This window comes from Pinus tabuliformis, chromosome 2_1 (assembly GCF_031772625.1).
Source record: "Pinus tabuliformis cultivar Carrire ecotype Pingquan chromosome 2_1, CPIR1, whole genome shotgun sequence".
Classification (NCBI taxonomy): Eukaryota; Viridiplantae; Streptophyta; class Pinopsida; order Pinales; family Pinaceae; genus Pinus; species Pinus tabuliformis.
In genome coordinates, this window is record NC_142299.1 from 696862306 (window position 1) to 696885160 (window position 22855).

General features: G+C 38.1%; 1 protein-coding gene across 1 annotated transcript in view; it reads left to right on the forward strand.

The window, feature by feature from the left end:
* Positions 1-22617, forward strand: part of LOC149202504 (uncharacterized) — a 208654-nt gene extending 186037 nt beyond the window's left edge. The window contains exons 22-28 of the mRNA XM_089403179.1: positions 20356-20427; positions 20550-20621; positions 20725-20798; positions 20905-21078; positions 21188-21526; positions 21674-22038; positions 22174-22617. Of these exons, the coding sequence (XP_089259305.1) occupies positions 20356-20427; positions 20550-20621; positions 20725-20798; positions 20905-21078; positions 21188-21526; positions 21674-22038; positions 22174-22359 (1282 nt within the window). The 3' untranslated portion in view covers positions 22360-22617. The remainder of the gene's footprint in view (positions 1-20355; positions 20428-20549; positions 20622-20724; positions 20799-20904; positions 21079-21187; positions 21527-21673; positions 22039-22173) is intronic.
* The last annotated feature ends 238 nt before the right edge of the window (positions 22618-22855 follow it).

The window sequence follows — 22855 nt, forward strand, 5'->3', positions numbered from 1 at the left end:
ATGGCTTTGAAAAACTTGCCTCTTGGCACGCTTCAACCCCTTTACAGCTTGTGCATAGTGATTTATGTGGTCCACTTCCAATTGTTTCATTTTTTGGCTACAAGTATTTCTTAACTTTCATTGATGATTTCTCCAGACGCACTTGGTTATACTTCTCAAAACTCGAGTGAAGTATTTAACATGTTCTTGGCCTTTAAGGCCTTTGTTGAGAAACAATCTGGACATCAAATTCTTAAGCTAAGATCTGATAATGGCAGAGAATATGTTAACAACAAATTCATCAACTTTTGCATTGAGTATGGAATTCAAATGCAACATATTGTTCCATATACTCCACAACAAAATGGTGTAGCTGAAAGGAAGAATCGCACCTTAAAGGAAATGGCTAATTATATGCTTCAATAGAAAGGACTTAGTCTTAATTTTTGGGCAGAAGTAATTAACTGTGCAAATTACATAGTAAATCGCACTCCTACTAAGGTTTTAAAGAAGCATGGAGCTCAATTAAACCATATGTAAGTCACTTTCGTGTTTTTGGATGTGAAGCATGGGCCCATATTCCCGATGAGAAACATAAAGCCTTAGAACCTAAGAGTGAAAAATGTATTTTTGTTGGATATTCTGAAGATGTCGACTTATTCCACTTAAGTTCAAAAATGTTATCATTAGAAGAGATGTAAAGTTTGCTTAAAATATATCGGCCTACAAGCCTAGTTCGGCGGATGTGCCACCTCTCTCTATCCCTTCTACTTCTGAAAATATTTCTTCTTCAGATGATGACAGCGAGGATGACAATCCCCCCCCACCTTCTCAAGATCCTCCTTCAGCTCCTCAGCTTCCGAAATGGGTTCGTGATACTCGGGATGCAACCGATGCTCTTGCAGGTGATCCTACAGATCAACGACATACACGTTCTCAGTTCGATAGAGCCTCTTCTTTACTGGCTCAAGCTTCAACGAATTATGCTCCTGACACCTTTGCAGAAGCTTCAGGCCATACATGCAAATGGGTTTACAAAACCAAGTATGGACCAGATGGAAAAGTTGATAAACATAAAGTTGGTCTTGTTGCAAAGGGTTTTTCACAAGTTGAAGGCATTGACTATACTGAAACCTTCTCCTCTATTGCCAAAATGAACTCTATCCACCTTGTTCTTTCCCTCGCTGCCTCTTTCAAATGGGAAGTCCATCAGATGGATGTTAAATTTGCCTTCTTGCATGGGGACTTGCATGAAGAAATCTATATGGAACAACCTCCTGGCTTTATACAAACAGACTCTAGCCTTGTATGTCGGCTTAAGAAATCCCTTTATGGTCTCAAGCAAGCCCCTCGGGCTTGGTATGCCAAAATGGATAGCTTTCTTTTAGATACTGGCTTTTCTAGGTATCATTCTAACAATACTGCCTACACCAAGAAAGTGGGTAAGTCTCTTATCATTCTTGTTCTTTATGTTGACGATCTTATCCTTACTGGTAGTGATCCCAACCTTACGAACCATGTGAAGTCTAGCCTTAAAAATCAGTTTGAAATGATAGACTTAAGACACTTGCATTATTTTCTTGGTCTTCAAGTCTTGCAATCCAAGGAAGGTATTTCCCTTAACCAGTCCAAGAATGCTTGTGATCTTTTACGCCACTTTCACATGGAAGAATATAAGACAACCCCTTCTCCCTTTCAGTCTGGAGCCAAACTTTCAGTCACTTTTACTTCCCCTGAAGTTGATGTTACCTTGTACCGTCAACTTGTAGGAAAAATTTTGTATCTGACCCATACTCGTCCTGACCTTTCCTTTGCTGTTGGCCTTATTGCTCGGTTTATGCAAAACCCAGATCTCCAATACACATCTCAATAAAGACACAGTGATGAATTCGGTGACAAGTTGGGGCTCACAACACAGTGCACAATTCGAATGAACAACACTTAGAGACATCACTATCTTTGTACAGTGTTACAACGATATACTTGTCACAGTTTTGGATCTTGTCTATAAACATGATCTCAATAGCATGATGCTCGGATCAGAGCATGAATTTGTTGATGCTGAAGTATAATAAGGTCCACTTGTGGGATGGCAGTATCACGAGCATGTCAACAATGTGTTTAGTATAGAAGGAGTCGAAAGAACCAAAAAGATGAATTAGGAATCAAGATGATCTCAAGATCATAAAGCAGTTTTGGTGATGACAAGTCATGATGCCAGAAGGTCTCCAAAGAAGTTTTGGTAAAAGGATACTAGTGGTTCATGATGGGAAGCTCAAGCAAAAGAAGCATCAAGGTGAAGATCTCCTCTTCACATGCCAAGTAAGTATCTTTCATGTTTTTGGTTTAATAACTTTGTTTTGCAAGGAAATAGAAATATTGAAGGATAGTCATAGTCCTCATGAAAAAGGTCCTTGCATAAAATAAGGAGGATTGTCATAATCCTCATAGAAAAGAGAAATCATTGATGTCTATGGAAAGGTCTTTGAAGGTCAAACAGTGCTTGAATGTATCAAGAGACTCATAGGAATCATATGAAATCACTCAAAGGTCCTCACATGCTAAAAGAGGAGACATAAAGAGAGATATATGAAATCTGAAATTATAGTAAAGAAGGTCACATCACTTAGACCCACACAAAAGCTTGGTCCTCAAGCAAAGCAAGATAGAATAAGTATAGCTAAGATTCAATGCTATAGAAAGATTTTGGAAGCTCATGTCGCTGAAAGATGGACGAAGCTGAAGAAAGGGGCGAAGGAAAGAGGGTGTAACAAATCTCTCCGATGAGGAAGATAGTATCCCTCACAATAAAGGTCCTATCATAAGCTCCTAAATCTTGTGCTATAAGATATGACAATGATAATAAGATGCATCATGGCATCATGGAAGCATTAGAAACAAGAACTCATGACATAACTATAGGAATCATGAAAGACAAAATCCATGGTAGACAAACATGTAGGATAGAGCTCTTGAGAACCTCTGGGGACATTGAAGGAAAGGAAAAAATCATTTAAGGCAAGGCTCATCATACATCAAGTCAAAAAGGAAACATCTGCCAGTTGGGGATATATAAGATCCTCAAAGTTTTTTGATGGAATCCTCATCGTAGAGTTCACTAATCTAGAGAGGAAGCAAGTGTTTCAATAGGAAGTCCAACTTATGGAATCCATGATATGATGATGTGATGACATAAATCTGATCAAGGGATTGAAGATATTTTCAATCAAGGAAGTTGCTGGAAGAAGCCTCAATGACTTGAAGGTAAAATAAGGTATGTATGCTTGTGTTTAATATTATAATGTCATGTCATATGGTTGCTGTTGATTTTGGGTAGCATCAGATGTGCTCTAGCCACGAAAATTGGTGGAGAGGCTAAGGCACATGAGATCTCCAATACCCAGAAAGGGTTTGGGAAGACTTTAAATAGTTTGGGAAATATTAAAATAATTAATATCTTTAATGAAGTCCCTAAGTCTAAACTTAGGGAGAATAAAATATTAATGTGAATTAATATAAAATTGTGTTAGAATGGTCCAAAAGTCATGGATTAAGTCAAATCTTATCTTAGCCGTTGATTAGGGACTTAATTTCGGTCGTTGATCTGTCAACGAGAAAAGTATAAGAGGAGACTTGAGGGTCAATTGGAGAACACACTGAGGGTTCAATTTCTGGAGAGGGGTTAGTTGAGAAATTGAACCAGTGGTCTGGTGAGCAGTCAGGAGGCAGCAAGTATGGAGCAGAGAGGCGTGATCAACCACTGGAGATTAGCATTGAGGCAGGAGAGGCAGACGCAGGGCTTTTCAGGCAGACGCAGAGGCAACAGAGGACTGCGTAGTCACTAGCTGGGATTGCGTGGGTGACGCAGAGAGGCCTGGGACTGATGCAGTCAAGCAGGGGTTGATGCAGAGGGTTTGAGAGCCACGCAGAGGTCAGCCGGGCTGACGCTAGGATTGGGAGAAGTGTTGGAGAATTATTTCTCTGTGTGGGTAAGCCAACTTGGTACCTTGTTGTACTGAAGAATTGTTGAATAACAAAATTCTCCCTTGTTGCACCGGTTTTCCCACATTGGGTTTTTCCGGGGACTGTTGTCCAAAATATTTGTGTCAAAGCTTGTGCATATGTTTGTTTCTGTATTACGGTGTGATATTTGCAACAATATTTATTTTAATGTTTATTGAAGTAATTTCATAAATAACTTATTGTGGAATAAGTAGGAAAAATAAATTAGTTGCTGCAATGATAGAATTTTCACATGGTACCAGAGTGAGTAATCAGAGACAGAAAGGGAAAATCAGTTATGGGTTGAGACCACGTTGCAGAGGCATCCACGTTAGGGGACTCACACAGATTTTCAAAAGATTGCACAAGAGAAAGAGACTTCGATTTCTCTATGTTGGCTTCCAGGCTGGAAGAAGAAGTGGCGTGTATGACTAGTGCTGCATCATCAGAAGTATGGTATATAGACAATGGAGCTTCATGGAATATGACGGGAATCAGGGAATGTTTCTCAAAATATCGAGAAGAGAAGATGAACTTTTAGATCACCATGTGGAACAAGGCAAAGTGTACTCTAGTAGGGAAGGGTACCATAGTTTTTCAAATAGAATCGGGAGAACGATTCCGTGCTACGAATGTGCTGCATGTACCAGGATTGGGGATGAACTTACTTTCCATGTTGCAACTACAAGGCAAGGGCTACGACGTCTACTTCATCAAGGAGAAGGTATACGTCAAACACCCGAGTTGGAAAAAGAAAGTACAGATCGGGATCAAAAGTAATCGGTTGTATAGATTGCAACTATAATCACCAATGGCACTAATATGCAGTCATGGAGACAAGGACTTGAACAAACTATGGCACAGAAGAATGGTTCACTTGCACCATGGAGCTCTGAGAATTCTAAGGAGCACTGTAACAGGAGTTCCAGATCTGAGTACGGAACGAGATGATGTATGTAAGGGATGTGCTCTAGGAAAGTATGCCAAGAAAACATTTCCTAGGAGCAAACACAGGGCCAAGAGTGTACTAGTATTGATACACTCGAATGTGTTGCATGTATCAAGATTGGGGATGAACTTACTTTCTGTGTCGCAACTACAAGGCAAGGGCTACGACGTCTACTTCATCAAGGAAAAGGTATATGTCAAACACCCGAGCTGGAAAAAGAAAGTACAGATCGGGATCAAAAGTAATCGGTTGTATAGATTGCAACTAGAATCACCAATGACACTAATAGGCAGTCATGGAGACAAGGACTTGAACGAACTATGGCACAGAATAATGGGTCACTTGCACCATGGAGCTCTGAGAATTCTCAGGAGCACTGTAATAGGAGTTTCGGATCTGAGTACGGAACGAGATGATGTATGCAGGGGATTTTCTCTAGGAAAGTATGCCAAGACAACATTTCCTAGGAGCAAACACAGGGCCAAGAGTGTACTAGGATTGATGCACTCTGATATCTACGGACCTATGTCCGTCAAAGCTCTCAGTGGTGCCGAGTATTTCCTTACTTTCATTGATGACCACTCAAGGAAAACTTGGATTTATTTTCTGAAAACTAAGGATGAGGTTTTCTGTCGATTCAAGGAGTTCAAGGCTTTGGTGGAGAATCTGACTGGGAAGAAAATAAAAGTTTTGCGCTCAGATAATGGTGCAGAATATGTCGATAAGGACTTCACTAATTTTTGCTCTAAGGAGGGCATCAAAAGAGAGTGGACAACTCCATATAATCCAGAGCAAAATGGAGTAGCAAAAAGAAAGAACAAGACTATTGTAGAAGCAACTAGGGCCATGATGTATGATTAGTATATTCCAAAATTTCTGTGGGCAGAAGCATGCAACACAATAGTCTATGTTTAGAACAAGACTCCTCATCGGGCAGTGGGCAAGATTACTCCAGAGAAAGTCTTCACAGGGAAGACACCTGAAGTCAGTCATTTCAGGATATTTGGGAGTTTAGCATATTGCCGCATACCCAAAGAAAAGAGGAAGAAGATGGATTAGACTGCGGAAAAGGGATATTTGGTAGGATATAGCGAGAATGCTAAGGCATACAGAATCTATCTTCCAGGGAGTAGGAAGGTCGTAGTACGACGGGATGTAAAGTTCATGGAGGACAAGGCTTTCAGAAGATCTCACGAGATGCCTTCCGAGGAGCAGTCGAAAGAGGAGTCATTGGTTAAGCCTCTTCAACCAACAAAAGTAAAGAATTCTTCCTCAAGATAAGAAGATTCTCAGGATAAGGAGGAGGAGCGAACAGAAGCACCTGCTGGCAGAAGAATAACTAGCAGGAAACTTCGTCAGATTCTGCGAGATGCGGAGGACTTCATCGGTGCACCAAGAAACAATAAGAGGGAGCGAAAACAACCAAATAGATATCAAGCATTAGTAGCTCAAGATGGAGAGCCTACCAGTTTCAAAGATGCTGAAACATGAAAACCGATAGCTTGTAGACTTGAATGTAAAAATACACAAGAGGTATTTGAAATAATAATTTATTATACTTATAAAATGTATAAGTGATAAATGTTACAATGAGGACCCGCATATATATACCCAAGCAGGTGTCCTTTCGTGACCAGGCATTTCTTTTAGACATGCCTTTTCACTTAACTAATGACTTCTTAACATAATCACTACTTGATTACTTAGTATTTATATTTATTTTATTTTGTTATGAATTATATTCATAACATAGCTCCTTCCTTCAGAAGCTTTGTCCTCAAAGCTTATTGATGAAAGGACTTGATCTCTTATCTGCCACGAGTGTCTTCTTTTCAATTGACTGCTAATACTTTCTTCATTTGACTGTGTCATTGGTAGCTCATCTTCTATGATTCGCTAGTAACTCTGATTTGAGTCCATGGTTATCGACTTTTATTTTTATTTTTTAAAACTCTAATTTTTTTTTTTTTTTTGTAATAATAATTTTTTTTTTTTAAATAATAATAGTTTTTTTTAAATAATAACATTTTTTTTTTAATAATAATGTTGTTTTTTTTCATTTTTTTAATCATGGTTTTTTTTAATAATGATATATATGTATATATTTAATTTAATTAATTTAATTTGTTTGTATTAGTGTATTAATGTTGTATGAGTAACTAAAAAACACATCTGCAGACCAAAACGACACACCCCCCCAGCCAGTAGAGAATTTACAGGAGAAAAATGTCAACGAAAATGTTGTGCTGTGTCACAACAATTGAACGGGACAGAGGAGTCAGACTATCGAATATTGACCCTGTTTGCCGGATATTAAATGAAAGTCGCAGCAGATCATCATTTATGTTTTGCTTCTGAAGGAGCTAATTCTTGAATTTGGGATCTCAAAAAGTCTACAGTTGCAGCCCGCATAAAAATGTCTAGATTCGGTAGCGCATTTGGTAAACTCTGTGTTTTTGCGTTCCAGAATCCAAGTAAATTGGCGCTACCCACATTTTCGAAGAATATTTTTGCGATTTCTAGTGCTGTAAGCCAGTGCTTGGCAGGGAGATTATTCCAGTGCACACTCTGCCGCTCAATTGTCAGTGTGATCATTTCGTGGATGTGCATCAATAGATTAATTTCAATGACATAAGCGAGCAACACTTCTTGAGACTCTTGGGCGAACTGGAGCATTTCACGGAGCCAGAAAAGGGACAGTTCGATAGCTTCAAAGGCGTCCTCCACAATTCCTATGCGATCATCCTCGTTCTTGAAATTGCCCATTGTATATATCAGAATTTGAAGAAACGCTCGCAGTATTTTCTTCCGGATTCCGATAACACCTGCGCTAGTGTTAATTAAAATATGCGAAAAATGACAGAAGCCATTCAAAATGCGGGCTAAATTTCTGAGATCTGTTGAAGAAAGGGGCGTGGGATGTTTCTTGAAAATGTAAGCCAAAATACGGTAAACCTCGTCGTCAACAATAGTGTATGCTGCGAGCGCGAGAAGGTCTAGGATTATGGGGAGTAAACCTTCATCGTTCAATAGGAGATTTCGAAGTAAAAATCCTCTAAACCGATCACACTCCGACGCATTTTGAAGCATTAAATGATCGTGTAGTGGATGTGTAGTCAAGGCGAGTGCGCGTATTGTTCTAAAAACTTCTTTGTGGAATAAGTCAGATTCTTCACTTTTTACCTCATTCACAATTTCTGTAAGTTGCTGCTTCTCATAATTTCCAAGAGATACTAGTTTTGTGCTATCATCAGTTACAATAGGTTCTATTGGAATCTCTGGAGTCAAACTATCATCATAATCTAATTCAATGTCCCAGGGCTCCTTAGGATCAGATGGAATAGACTCTTCATTTAAGTAAACTGCTTCCTTTTCCTGCTTAACACGTTCACACTGAAATTCCACCTCCTTGCTTTCTTCCTTGCTAGCAAACCTCCAAACATGATCAGTTATCATCTCTGGAGGTGTTATCCAAAGAATTTGAACCTCTTCAATATCTATACTCTCAGTGAACGATGAATTTTCTGTAATAATGTGTTTTCCCATCTCCTCTACAAAATCCCCATTTATGGTAAAGCTGTCACTGGCAGCTTCTGTAGCATGTTGGGACCTATGTGAAGTGACTTCTAAAATACTTGATTCTGGTGGACTGGCTTTGTTGTAATCATCTTTCTTTGCATGGACTTCACTGCTTGAGGAGACAACTTTCCTTCCACTCTGACTTCTCCCAAATAGCCTGCTCCATGTTGCTAAAACAATCCTTGCCCTGTTGGAAATATTTGATGTACATTAAAATCGAAGTTTATTAACAGTTTGCAAGACAGTTGACATTTGAACATGGAGGGCTTTATGTGGTGGCAAATGACAAAGAAACTTGAATAAAATGTGTAGCACTGTTGTTTACTCCTCAACTGATGCTACATGGCCATATATTTCATTCTTTGTGATTGCTACTAGGCTTAGTTCCGATCTTCTTATGACTAGCTGAGGCTCAACACCAAAACTCAATATGCTCCAATTATTCCAACCATTTGGTTCAGGTGGGCTTCTAAAGAATTCATTAGTGTGATGTTGGAAAGGCCCCTGAGGGAAATGGTTGATTTCAAAATATCTGTTCGTAGGTGTTTCATCATCATTAAATCCTTCCTTGCATTCTCTATAAATTGTGAGGTTGTTGTTCGTTTGATTAGTCTCTGGAGTCTCATTTTGTTCTTGCATTGTATATTGTTTTACATCCCGATTTATATCATTCTCATCCACATCAATATCAAATTTATCTGGATTTTCAACATTATAATCTTCTTGATTTTTATCAGTTTCATCAGAATCATTATCTAGATCATTTTCCTTATTATCGACTTCCTTTTGACATTTTTTAACTTCTGCAAATGATTTTTCTAAACGCTGAAATGTTTCTTGAATTTTACTAAAATGCTCAACATATTAAGGACGTGAACGTAATGGCACATTGTGCGGTGAACAACATTCAAAGACTCGCATGATTATATTGTGTGTCACGGCCATATATTTCATTCTTTGTGATTGCTTCTAGGCTTAGTTCTGATCTTCTTATGACTAGCTGAGGCTCAACACCAAAACTCAATATGCTCCAATTATTCCAGCGATTTGGTTCAGGTGGGCTTCTAAAGAATTCATTAGTGTGATGTTGCAAAGGCACCTGAGGGAAATGGTTGATTTCAAAATATCTGTTCGTAGGCGTTTCATCATCATTAAATCCTTCCTTGCATTATCTATAAATTGTTAGGTTGTTGTTTGTTTGATTAGTCTCTGGAGTCTCATTTTGTTCTTGCATTGTATACTGTTTTACATCCCGATTTATATCATTCTCATCCACATCAAGATCAACTTTATCTGGATTTTCAGCATTATAGTCTTCTTGATCTTTATCAGCTTCATCAGAATCATTATCTAGATCATTTTCCTTATTAGCAATTTCCTTTCAACATTTTTTAACATCTGCAAATGATTTTTCTAAACGCTGAAATGTTTCTTGAATTTTACTAAAATGCTCAACATATTCAGGACGTGAACGTAATGGCACATTGTGCGGCGAACAACATTCAAAGACCCGCATGATTATATTGTGTGCCATGGCTCTGATACCACTGAAACATAAAAACCGATAGCTTGTAGACTTGAATGTAAAAATATACAAGAGGTATTTGAAATAATAATTTATTATATATATAAAATGTATAAGTGATGAATCTTACAATGAAGACCGGCATATATATACCTAAGCAGGTGTCCTCTTGTGACCGGGCATGTCTTTTAGACATGCCTTTTCACTTAACTAATGACTTCTTAACATAATCACTACTTGATTACTTAGTATTTATATTATATATATATTATTTTTTTTTTTATGAATTATATTCATAACAGAGGCAGCTCAACATCAGTTTTGGCTAGATGCGATGGTAGAGGAATACAACTCCATTATGGTAAACGATGTCTGGGAGGTGGTGCCAAGGCCTCAAGACAGATCAGTGGTAGGATCAAGATGGATCCACAAAATCAAATACACTGCAGATGACAGTGTTGAGAAATACAAAGCCAGGTTTGTGGCTAAGGGGTATGTTCAAAAGGAAGGGATTGACTATGAGGAGACCTTCACCCCGGTAGCCAAGTATACATCTATTAGGACTGTGATATCTCTTGCAGCGTAGATGGGATGGGAGATCCATCAGATGGATGTCAAAACAACATTTCTGAACGGGGTAATAGAAGAGGAGGTATACATTGAACAACCAGAGGGCTTTGAAACTCATGAGAAGAAGTCTCATGTATGGAGATTGAAGAAAGCCTTGTATGGGCTGAAACAGACACCAAGAGCATGGTATGGTCGAATAGATGGCTACTTGCAGAAGGTGGGGTTTGTCAATAGTGACGCGGATCCGAATCTTTACTATCTGGTTGTAGAGAGAGCCGCTAAGACAAAGTTTGACTACTTCAGGGAAAAGATGGGGATGGTAAAGAACCCGTTTCAGTAGCAGAAATGGGAGTGATAACAGCAAGGATGCAGAGGGAGTTGCAGTGTTGAGAGAAAGGACCAGCAACAACACAGATGCAGAGGGAGTTGTTGTACCGATGCAGCAGTGGCAGTAGCAGAGCCATGGGCAACAGTACAGAATGCAGCAGTGCAGAGGATGTTGGGCAGGGAGGCTTAGCATCAGCACAGGGACCGATGCCGGATGATCAGGGTGATATTCAGTGAGGAGTATTACTAGAGCACAATCCTCGCTAAGGGGGAGTGTTGATTTGGGGTAGCATCGGATGTGCTTTAGCCACGAAAATTGGTGGAGAGGCTAAGGCACATGTGATCTCCAATACCCAGAAAGGGTTTGGGCAGATTCTAAACAGTTTGGAAGATATTAAAATAATTAATATTTTTAATGAAGTCCCTAAGTCTAAACTTAGGGAAAAGAAAATATTAATGTGAATTAATATAAAACTGTGTTAGAATGGTCCAAAAGTCATGGATCAAGCCAACTCTTATCTTAGTCGTTGATTAGGGACTTAATCTTGACCGTTGATTTGTCAACGAGAAAAGTATAAGAGGAGGCTTGAGGGTCACTTGGAGAACACACTAAAGGAGACCAACTAATTCAATTTCTGGAGCGAAGTTAGTTGAGAAATTGAACCAGTGGTCTGGTGAGCAGTGAGGAGGCAGCGAGTACGTAGCAGAAAGGTGAGATCAGCCACTGGACATCAGCGCTGAGGCAGGAGAGGCAGACACAAAGGCAACAGAGGACTGCATAGTCACTAGCTGGGCCTGCGTGGGTGACGCAGAGAGGCCCAGGGCTGACGCAATCAAGCAGGGGCTGACGCAGAGGGTTTGAGAGCCACGCAAAGGTCAGTCGGGCTGACGCTGGGATTGGGAGAAGTGTTGGAGAATTATTTCTCTCTGTGGGTAAGCCAGTTTGGCACCCTGTTGTACTGAAGAATTGCTGAATAATAAAATTCTCCCTTGCTGCACCGGTTTTCCCACATTGGGTTTTTCCGGGGACTGTTGTCCAAAATATCTGTGTCAAAGCTTGTGCATATGTTTGTTTTTGTATTACTGTGTGATATCTGCAGTAGTATTTATTTTAATGTTTATTGAAATAATGTCATAAATAACTTATTGTGGAATAAGTAGGAAAAATAAATCAGCTGTTGCAGTGATAGAATTTCACAGTTGTAGGTAACATTGATCATTTCTTCTATCTTAAGAAGCATGATCAAGAGAAAGAGGATCTCCTCCTTTGAAAGGATGCAGGAAGGCATAAGTCGCACTAGATGAAATCAACATAATATGTTCTCATATGAAGTATGAGGTGGTTGACTACAATGAAGAAACTCTGATTAAAAGCTACTGAGAATGGAATGTGTGAGGAAGGAAGAGATCGTGAGATATGCAACCCTAGTGTAGGAGATCGACATCCAAAAGATTAAGAAGACTTGACTAGAAAATCTCCCGGAAAGATATGAAGACTCTGATGGAAAAGATGAAGACCCTTGACAATGGATATCTTTGGAAGATGTGTCAACATGTATGAAGGATGTTGACACCTACAGAAAGATGTCATGATGAAGAGCCATCTTGTAAGGTATGATTTGATGTAATATGATGTTTTGATTCTTGAATAATATCTCGATAATGCAGGGCTACTTGAACAAGAGTTGTAAATACAAGTACAGCTAGCATTCATATGATGGATGGAAGAAGCACGATGAGAAAGAAGTAGTCCTATAACGAAGGTTCTAGATATGAAGAAGGCCACTTTCCATGAAGAAAGGAATGACATGATGAACTAAGGAGGAAAGTGATCGATCGATGGTTTTTGCCCTACAATGAAGAAGCTCAACTAACTTTCATAACATTAAGGAGAAAAGTTGATCAAGCCGCTGAAGGACCCACGAAGAAGAAGTTGTTGATGTATGGAAGAGTCCCTAGCTAAAAGGGAGCTCTTACTGGTCCTTGATCAAGAGGGAGCTTGGATTAGATCACCCCTGATTACAAAGGAGTGACAGTTGTGTTTTTCTATTTCATGTGTTACGCACTAGACTGGGAATAACAACCGTAAGTCTAGGTGAAGGCCATGAATGGAAATGTAGACACATGATAGACACAAAATTCTTGTCTTCACCTGGGAAGAAAGAATGGAGGATTGGATAATCATTTGGCATTTGATGCTCTTTGAGGATGTGTAGGGCATCCAAGATAAGAGTAGACAAGAGGACCGATATTCTTTGAGGGTTGGGAACCCAAGATAAGAATAGTCCTAGAAGGTCATACTCAGTGAACACCCGGGTGGGTATATACCTTGAGGGACAATGATGAAGGTGTCTATAGTCATTGGTCTAGCCAACATTGTAGCTCATGGCCTCATGGAGAGATGGAGCTGTTAGTCAAGTCCTTGAACTGTGACAATGTTGGTTGATATGATGTTATTTAGATGGGTTACCAATCCGATTCTTCTTAGAAATTCTTCAAATTGAGAATGTCCAAGTACCATTGTAAATACCTCCCTAGTTTGTAAAAATTTCTCATTTCCCACCCCGGTTTTCAGTTTCACCTTATTTCTCCAAAATAGTTAAATGTCCATTCCCATATCCATACATTCAACACTGGAAAATAAATTTTAGCTGAAAACACAAATTCTGGAAATTTTACAGAATGCTGGAAAACGCAGAAATATAAAAATCAGCACATATAAACAGCCATTCAACACATTTAAACACAGTGATTTTTGGTCAAGATGACCCTGGAAAAACCACCTACAACTCTTGGGGAAAACCAGTTCGAGAGCTCTTTTTTATTTCTGGAAAATACTTTTTACAGTGAGAAATATTCAGCAAAAATCAGCAAGTAAACTTTTACAACTTATCTCGTTTTCCGTGCCTCACAGCCAACTGGAAAAACTTGCAAATAGCAAAATCTGAACAACAATAAATGTTGTACGTCCTCCTCGATTTCTGTGCCATTTTTCAGCCTTAAATTCTGCTGTACAACCTGCCTAGAAAATTGTGCAAGTTCCAGAAATTATGCTGTACGATTTCCTCGATTTCTGTGCCGAAAACTACTATACGGCCTCCTTGAAAATCGTGCTAGCAAACTCAGTTTTATGCTCCTCGATTTCTGTGCAAACTGCTATACGGCCTCCTTGAAAATCGTGCCCAAAAATCTGCCTTTCACTGTATGCTAACTCAGTTGTATGGACTTGCTGAAATGCTGCCTTGGAATGTGTGCCAAGTTGCTGCCTCTTTCTCCTCCCTGTCCAAAAATCTCCCTTGCTCTCTTGCTCTCCTTCTTCCAATCTGCTCATGAAAGAATGAATGACCTTTTCCTCCTTTAATCTAACCTAAGTGACTTTTGGGTGATCCTTAAATCCAATGGCTAAAATAAATTGAGATCTAGGGCTGAGATTAAATACTCATTTAAATCTCACTTTTTATTTTTTAATTCACCCCACTTTAATAAAGACCCACTTAGTCATTTATTTCCAAAGTCACTTTTCCCTTCTAATTTTACATTGACTTTATTAAAGTCACTTTAAAATTAGACTTTAGTAACTTTATCACTTAAAGTCACTTTTAAATTAGATTTGACTTTATAAAAATTATAAAGTCACTTTAGGAGGAAAATTAAATTATTTTGGACACTTTTCCCTAGGCCAAAGATCAAAGCCTGAGGGAACCACCTGTCCTCTGGTAGCAAATTTCAACATAGTTAAGAGGGAGTGTTGAAAAAAATGTAACTAGGTTCATTATTTATACATGTAATTTTGATCTTTGTAATTGTAAAGAAAATTTATTTTGTGGATTATAGGAACGAGTTTCTTGCTCATTCCATAGGTCTAGGAAAGTCAAAGAGTCAAAGAGCTCTTCTTGGTCATTTATGAAATGTGTATGAGTCAACCTAGAGTCAAGAATAACCCTCCAAGACCAACACAATCCTCTTGAAGACAAGCAAGCAAAACGCTAAAGAGAATAGTCAAGTTGGCCAATAAAATTGATATAAAGAATAGACACGTCGGCTCAAATGAAGTGACTCAACAGCTCATTAATTCATGTCGGCTTGAATGCATGAACATACACCTATAAATAGGCAACTGGGGTCATCGCAAAAGAACATAAAAGCATCTCACATCTCTTTGAAGAAACTCAGATGGGTACAGGTCTGTGACTTCGCATATTTTGAAGGAGCACTTTCTCGGATAAGTACAATATAGATACCATCTCAGACTCACTTGAAATCTCACAAAGAATTCTGAGTCTCCTCCTTGTTATAGGCCTTGGTGCATTGCTGATGTAGTATACTGCTCAGTGGAAAAGAGATGATAAGAAGTTTGGTGTTATGATAAGTGCAATCACAAGTGTACACCCTCGACAAGAAGGATCTCTATGAAACTCTGTCTCGGCCTTCATCTAACATAAACACAGTCACAATTTTGATGATCACTATCTCACTGTCTTGGCCTTCATCTAACATAAACACAGTCACAATTTTGATGATCACTGTCTCACTGTCTCAGAATATACATGGTAAAGAGGATGTTTGTGATCTCTGTGTGATGAAGTAGCAATGAAGCTCATAGTTATGACGAGTCTCTCAGTGGAAGCACAATGATGTTGCAACATTAATGAATGTCTTCATGATGCAGTGATGATGATGAACTCAACAATACAAAGAAGAGGATTGGTGCCTTGGTCTTGGAGTAGGCTCAATCAGTGAAGGGTCATGGTCTTGGTGTTTGTTAATTGGAATCTCTATAAGAAGAATTTTGTGCAGGTTTTCCTCTCCAAGAGGGAGAGGTTTTAGCCTTGACAGAAAGCCAAAATTTTGTGTCCTTGTCTCTTTGTTATGATAGCTATTTGATGAAAAAAAGAAGACACGCTAATGTTGAGAAAAATGCTAATAAGCTAAATGTTAAATTCCTCACAAATAGTTATCATGTTAAGAAGAATCTCATTAACTCCACGCCCTAGATTCTTCAACAAGGCAAACCAACATAACTCCTTATCTACATCCAAATCACAAGAACAAACATCTCAATCAATTTACGAATTCGTATCACATAGAACATAAACAAAAAAATTATGTTTCGAAGGAAAATGATGTCAACACAATCTGGCTGACAATAACAAGTTATCTCAGTTATCAAGTAATTGCCAAGTCTCACAGAAGACTAATTTAGGATGGTCCGATCGCTTCTTAGTACGACAGTTTTGTTTGTCACTTAGAAGATCATATCAACTTCTATCAACGAAGATGATAGTGCCGAGATGAGAATATATTCGAAACAAAAAAAGAGATCAAGCCTTTTGCATCAACAAGCTTTGAGGACAAAGCTTTTTTGAGGAGGAAGACAATGTTGCAAATAAATATATATAAATAATATAAATATAAATAATGAGGATAATTGTAATAACAATTAGTTAATTAGTAAGTAATATTGAAGAGGCATGTCTAAATGGGACATGACCTTCCATGAAGAGGCATTGCCTAGTATATAAGCTGGCCCCTTACTCTCATTTGTATCATCATTCATATTCATACATTTAATACATATTCTTGTATTTCAATGGAGATCTACATTTTCCAAGTCTTCTGGAGTATTTAACGTGAAGAACAAACTTTGTCCGTTCCACTACTGGTTTGTAGCCTCCTAATAGCTAGAAGGGTTAGAACCTATGAGATCATAACCAAGTGCCAAGTAACTAGAATTCCTCTGTAGTTTTGCTCTCCCTCAATGTTTTCATAGTATCCTCCATACCTATCACACTCTATGATGCTCTCTAGCGAATTCTAGAAGTCCAGTAACAATCTCATGTAGTACCTTAAGTGCACCGTGGTGCAAATGTGCCATCTGTCTGTGCCATAGCTCACACAGATCTATATACTAGTATGAATCAGTGCCTGAGTTGAATCGATCTGAAGCTTGTAAAGCTTTCCTTTTCTAATCCCAATCACCCTTGTTGAATTGATGTTGGAACCTTTAGGATGGATAACTACTTTCCCATCCATAAAAGTTACCTCATAACCATTCCCTTCCAACACTGGGACTGAAATCAAGTAGTTTGTCAAGTCGATAGCATGCAAGACATTCTTCACATACATCTTCTTTCTAGACTCCCTCTCAAATGCCATTGCGCCAATGTCAATAACATTTTACCTGGCATCATCACCAAGCTCTATCTCAAGGTCTATGTCTTTATGGGTTAAGTTTGAGAAGAATTCTTTAACCCTAGTCATATGACATGCGAATCCACTATTGATGTACCACACTCTTCTGGTCACTGGACTAAAAAGACAAGTGTACAATGAAAACTCCTTTTCAAGGCTCTCTAGGAAGCTTTGAATCCCTACTGAAGTTGCCATGCAAGAATTCTCCTTTTCCTTCTGCTTCTTGTTTGGACATTGGCTTGCGTAATATCTCGGTTTTCGACGTGCAAAACAATTTATCTTGCTCATGTCCTTCTTCTTTTCCCCTTTCAGAACTGCGGCACTACTGGAGCCTTTCTTAGTTTTTCCCTCCCTTTTCTTGCAAGTGCAAGGTTCTCTTCTCCCTCACTCTACTTCTTATGGTCCTTATTTTAAGATCCTTCTCATGTTTCCTCTTGGGTGAAGTCGTCCCATAGCCTTTCATGTTGGAAGCTTCTCTCGTCCCACCATGCATTGGACAAATACATTCCATTGTTTGGTAAATTCATTCAAGGCTATATGTACCAATTCTTCATCGAGAACTGTATCCCCTACAGCTACAAGCTCGTCTCTAACCTGTGTGACCCTTGTGAGGTAAGAAGTCATGTTCTCTCCATTGGACATCTTGATACTATGGAGATTGTCTCTCAATGCTATCTTCCTGTTCTAGTTATTACTCTGATAAAGTTTGGTCAGTGTTCCACTTGTCTTTAGTTGTTTTCTTTTTAGCCAAGTGTGGGATTAGATGATCTTTCACACCATCTAAAAGAATTCTCTGGGTTTTGCCTTCTTTCACCTCATGAAGGTCCAAAGCTATTGGATCTGATTTACGCAGAATCACCTCTGTACTGACATAACTCGATAACTTGTTCTCCTTGAGAACAATTGTGATCCAAACTTTCCGTTGAACAAACTTTGAGGTTTCCTCCAATTTATCCTCATATCTGACACTGGTTGCCATTGTAACCCTATTTGCTCTACCAAACAATAACCCTACTAATCTGAATCAATGTTGCACGAAGTGGGGATGAAACAGGGACGTTTTTTGGAAGCGGGGACGTGGAAGCGTCATTTTCCAAAAATCTAAGAAGCGAAGAGTCTGCTATATATATATATATATATATATATATATATATTTGCATTTATATTCAAAACAAACATCCCAAATACCAAATTAGTTGTAGAAGACATGAAAACATGCATATTTTTGCATAAATCAATATAGATATGGCATCCATGATTCCATTGTAGTTACTAGTGTGTACATCAATGATTAATTATTCGAGCATCAACCATCTATATTCTAACAATTACAAACATACATCAAATTTTTAAGCATATTATAAAACATAAAACATTTAAGCATATATTATAAAACATAAAACATAGAGCATATTATGATTTATCTAGCAAGTGAGCAACTGTCAACATTTGTCATGTCCAAAATTCAAATAATCATGTTTACAAAATAGGTCACTTGGTCACCGCCAAGACAAAAAGGTTCAAATTCACAAGCCTATAAGTCTAATGATTAATCTATGACAAAAGTAGTAAATTGTGAATATATCTACTAATCTCTCCTCCTTCCACCATGAAAAGAAAATGGTGGTGGGCCTCCATGTGGTGGCAATGAAGAAGATGGTGCCTGTGGCAGTTGTGGCACTGAAACTGATGAAGATGAACCCCCTGCTGTTGGTGTTGAACCATGGAACCTAGGAACCAAGGGACCAGATGGGGATGGCATCTCAACTCGATCATCATCATCCTGAAATCGCTAATTGCATGCATGCTCCCAAATGGACCAGTGCTAAGCATATAGTTGCTCAATTATCTCTATACAAAATGCGTTTCGGAAAAACCGAAACACGGATCTGGAAAACCGAAACGCGGATCGGACTGTAAGGTTCTGAAATGGCAGGAACCGTATTTTTCAGCTCGATCCACGTTTCGGTTTTTCCGAAACGCGTTTTGGAGGGCAGATCACCCAAGGATCCGTACGGATCGCGGATCGGGCTTTTGATCCGGGGGGGGGGGGGGATGTTTCCTGCAACACTGATCTGAATACTTGTGTCAAGTGTTGATTTCTTTCTCAGAGTTTTAATGCTCTAATACCATGTTAATTTCTTGAAGGTTCTGCAGCTGATTTAATTTTCATTAAGAATTCACACATGCATGTACTTGAAAATTAAATACACACAACTCTTAACCATATTTGCAGTGGAAAATTTAACAGAACCACACACACAAAAATGACACAATATGTATTCTAGAAACCCTGAAGGGAAAAACCAGCAAGAGTGTTTTTTTATTCAGTCAGAGAGATAGAAATCTGAAAATGAAGTTACAGAATAATAGGACTTGAATTTGTTCTGTCCGAAAATGACAAGAAGACATAAAACTTTTGCCTCAATTTCCATGAATAGACGACCTAGCATATCAGCCTTGATTTCTGTGTATAAAAACCCTAGAAAACACCTCAAATCTCCTACAAAATTCTTCTGTTAATAACAGCAATCTGCCCTCGAAGTCTATGCCAAAACTTCGCTAAAAATGTCTAAGAAATAGTACCAAAACAGTACCTAGTGTGCCAAGCTGCCTTGAATTCTGTGTTGTATTTTCTCTGCATTTTTTCCATGGAACCTGTACCACCAGCTCTCCTCTCCTCTCTTTTTAAATCCATGCCAAAAGTCACCACCTCTTTAGTTAACTTCCCTTGGAATTAGCACCATGCATGTCTCTTAGTGAAGTGCACCCTCCTTGGGATTCTCACCATGCATGAGTTCAGTCCACATAAGTGAACTCTTGCTTGCTTCCAGTTGACTGATTTTCTTGGAGATAACTCTAGCTATTTTTATCTTGGAGTTAACTCCTGTCTCTCTCTTAACTGAACTAAACACTATGATGTGTCACTTAACTCCTTTTTTCTCTCTCTTAATTGAACTAAGCACTCTATGATGTGTTACTCAACTCCAAACTCTTTTTCTCTCATTACATAATTCTTAAAAATAATTATTCTCTCATGTCAGCATTAATAATTAACTGATATACTTTTTAATGAGAGCCACTTTATTAAAATAATAAAGTTTGGGCTGATTAATTAAATAGGAGGACTTCTATGTGCTATGACACTTAACCAACATAGAAGTACCTGTCCTCACTATAATTTTAATACAAAAGTAATTTGACAATAACTCTAAACATGGGTCATTTACAGGATATTGAATAACAACAATTTATCAGGAGAGGTGCCATCACAATTGACCAATTGCATCAGCCTTACCACACTGTAAGAAATCTTCTCATTCAACCCCTATTTATAGTTTATTTCATTATGAAATTTTTATTTAAATAGTTTTCATATATTTGCTTGTACTAATTTGAACTAAAGATGGCCCATTTGTTTTACAGAAATCTCTCCAATAATCATTTGTCTGGAGATATTCCTACAATAAATAACTTTACAAGGTTTACCTCAGCAAGGTGTAGATATAATGGAACCATTTCTTTCTAAATAAAATTCATCATTATTTCCTAATATTAGTGGTATTTTTCATTTGTCTAATTAGAATGATTATTCCCTCAGCTTTTTAGGAAATCCAGATCTCTGTGGCAATTGGACTGGATCACATTGTCGGATATACTCCCAACAATCAAAAGGTGAAAACTGAAAAGAGAATTAAATTTTACAATGTTTCATTTTGAGACAATCCTTTCAAGTTATCTTTATTTATAATTGTAATGTTTTGATTGTGTAAATTGACAACTTCTCTCTCAACACCAGTGATTGTTTGCATCTCACTGGGGTCAGTGATAGTATTTTGTGCCATCATGATAGTCTTCTGCTATGCAAATCGACTATTTTCTGTGATCATGATTGCACTCGATTGTGCAAATCAGTGTAAGCCATTTAGTAAAGTATCAAAAGGAAAAATGGAAGGTATTGTGCTTCATTTCCTATTTCTTTAAATAATATCAGAGAATAAAAGTGTTCTTTCAACATCAATATCTACGTTTCTGACTAATGATTTTTTTTTTCTCTTATGCAGATTTTCCAAGGTTAATAATATTCCAAAAGGACTTGACAGGATACACATATGAAGACATCATGAGAACCACGGAAAATTGGAATGAGAGATATATAATTGGATCTGGTGCTACAAGCCTAGTTTATAAGTGTGTTTTGAGGAACCATGAGGCAATTGCCATTAAGAGAATGCATACACGGTATCCAGAAAACTTGCATGCATTTGAAGCTGAGTTAAATACTGCTGGAAGCATCAAACATAGGAATCTTGTTCGTTTGCTGGGATACTCTCTTTCTCCACATGGAAACTTGTTGTTCTATGACTACATGGCTAATGGAAGTTTGAAGGACATCTTACATGGTAAGTAAACTGTATGGAAAAATTTGTCGAGAAATTTATATGTAAAAGGTTATGTAAGATAGCAAGAGATTCTAACCAGCCTTTCATATATAGTTAAGGTTTGGAATGGTCTAATTGGAGAATCTAAACAATGCTTTTTCTATGTAGGATCTTCAAATAGGATAGATTGGAATACTCGTTTAAGGATTGCTCTTGGAGCTGCACAAGGTCTAGCATATCTGCATCATGATTGTAACCCACGTATTATTCATAGAGATGTAAAGACTTCCAACATCCTCTTAGATGAGAATTTTGAAGCACATGTGGCAGATTTTGGCATTTCCAAGTGTATCTCCTCTGTTGAAACCCACACCTCTACCGATGTAATGGGTACCATTGGTTACATTGACCCGGAATATGCAAGGACATTGAAGCTTACTGAGAAATCTGATGTGTACAGTTATGGCATTGTTCTTTTGGAGCTCATAACACGGAGGAAAGCTGTGGATAATGACTCTAATTTGCTTCAATTGGTAAGAAAATACGATTTCTATTATATGGATCTGCTTTAATTGTGAATTGTAGAGTTTGTTTGTCTAGCGGTATTGCATGGAGCAAGAAAAGGAAAAACTAATGTATGTTTAACTGACATGGGCATTTGAATGCAGATACAATCTGAAGTAGATGATAGGGTCATGGACATTGTGGACTCAGAAATAATAGAAACTTGCACAGATATTGCGGTGGTCAGAAAGGTCCTGGAGCTTGCATTATTTTGCTCAAGGGGGCAGCCTTCTAACCGTCCGACCATGAATGAAGTTTCAAAATTCTTGCAGTCACTAATAACTACATGAGATATCGTAGTTGGGAAAATTGTTGTCAAGGTGGAGATTGTTGGGATGTGCCAAAAGTAACTGCCATAGTGGTTCAACATCTGAATAGACTTAAGTTCACTACAGTGTTTCAGTTCCTATTTTGTAAATTAGACACATACCCTATTTTGTGAATATTAACATACCCTATTTGGTGAATATTATTCTTTGCATGTTGTAACTTTTTGACATACCCTATTTTGTGAATATTATTCTTTGCATGTTGTAACTTTTTGAGTCACAATGGCCTATTTCATTTCATATTCTACTCCCTGCTATTTAGTTTATAACCTAGCAACTACTAGATTGTTGTTGTTATCTGATCCATTTCATTCTACTTCATGGTTTTCTATTGTACCTACTAGATGATCGATGGTATTTGGTTTTGTTACTAAATGGTCAATGCTCTAATCTAGGCAGTGCTTGATGATAATAGTAACTGTGATAAAAGTTGTTCTGTTAACGTTTCAAGGTTTTG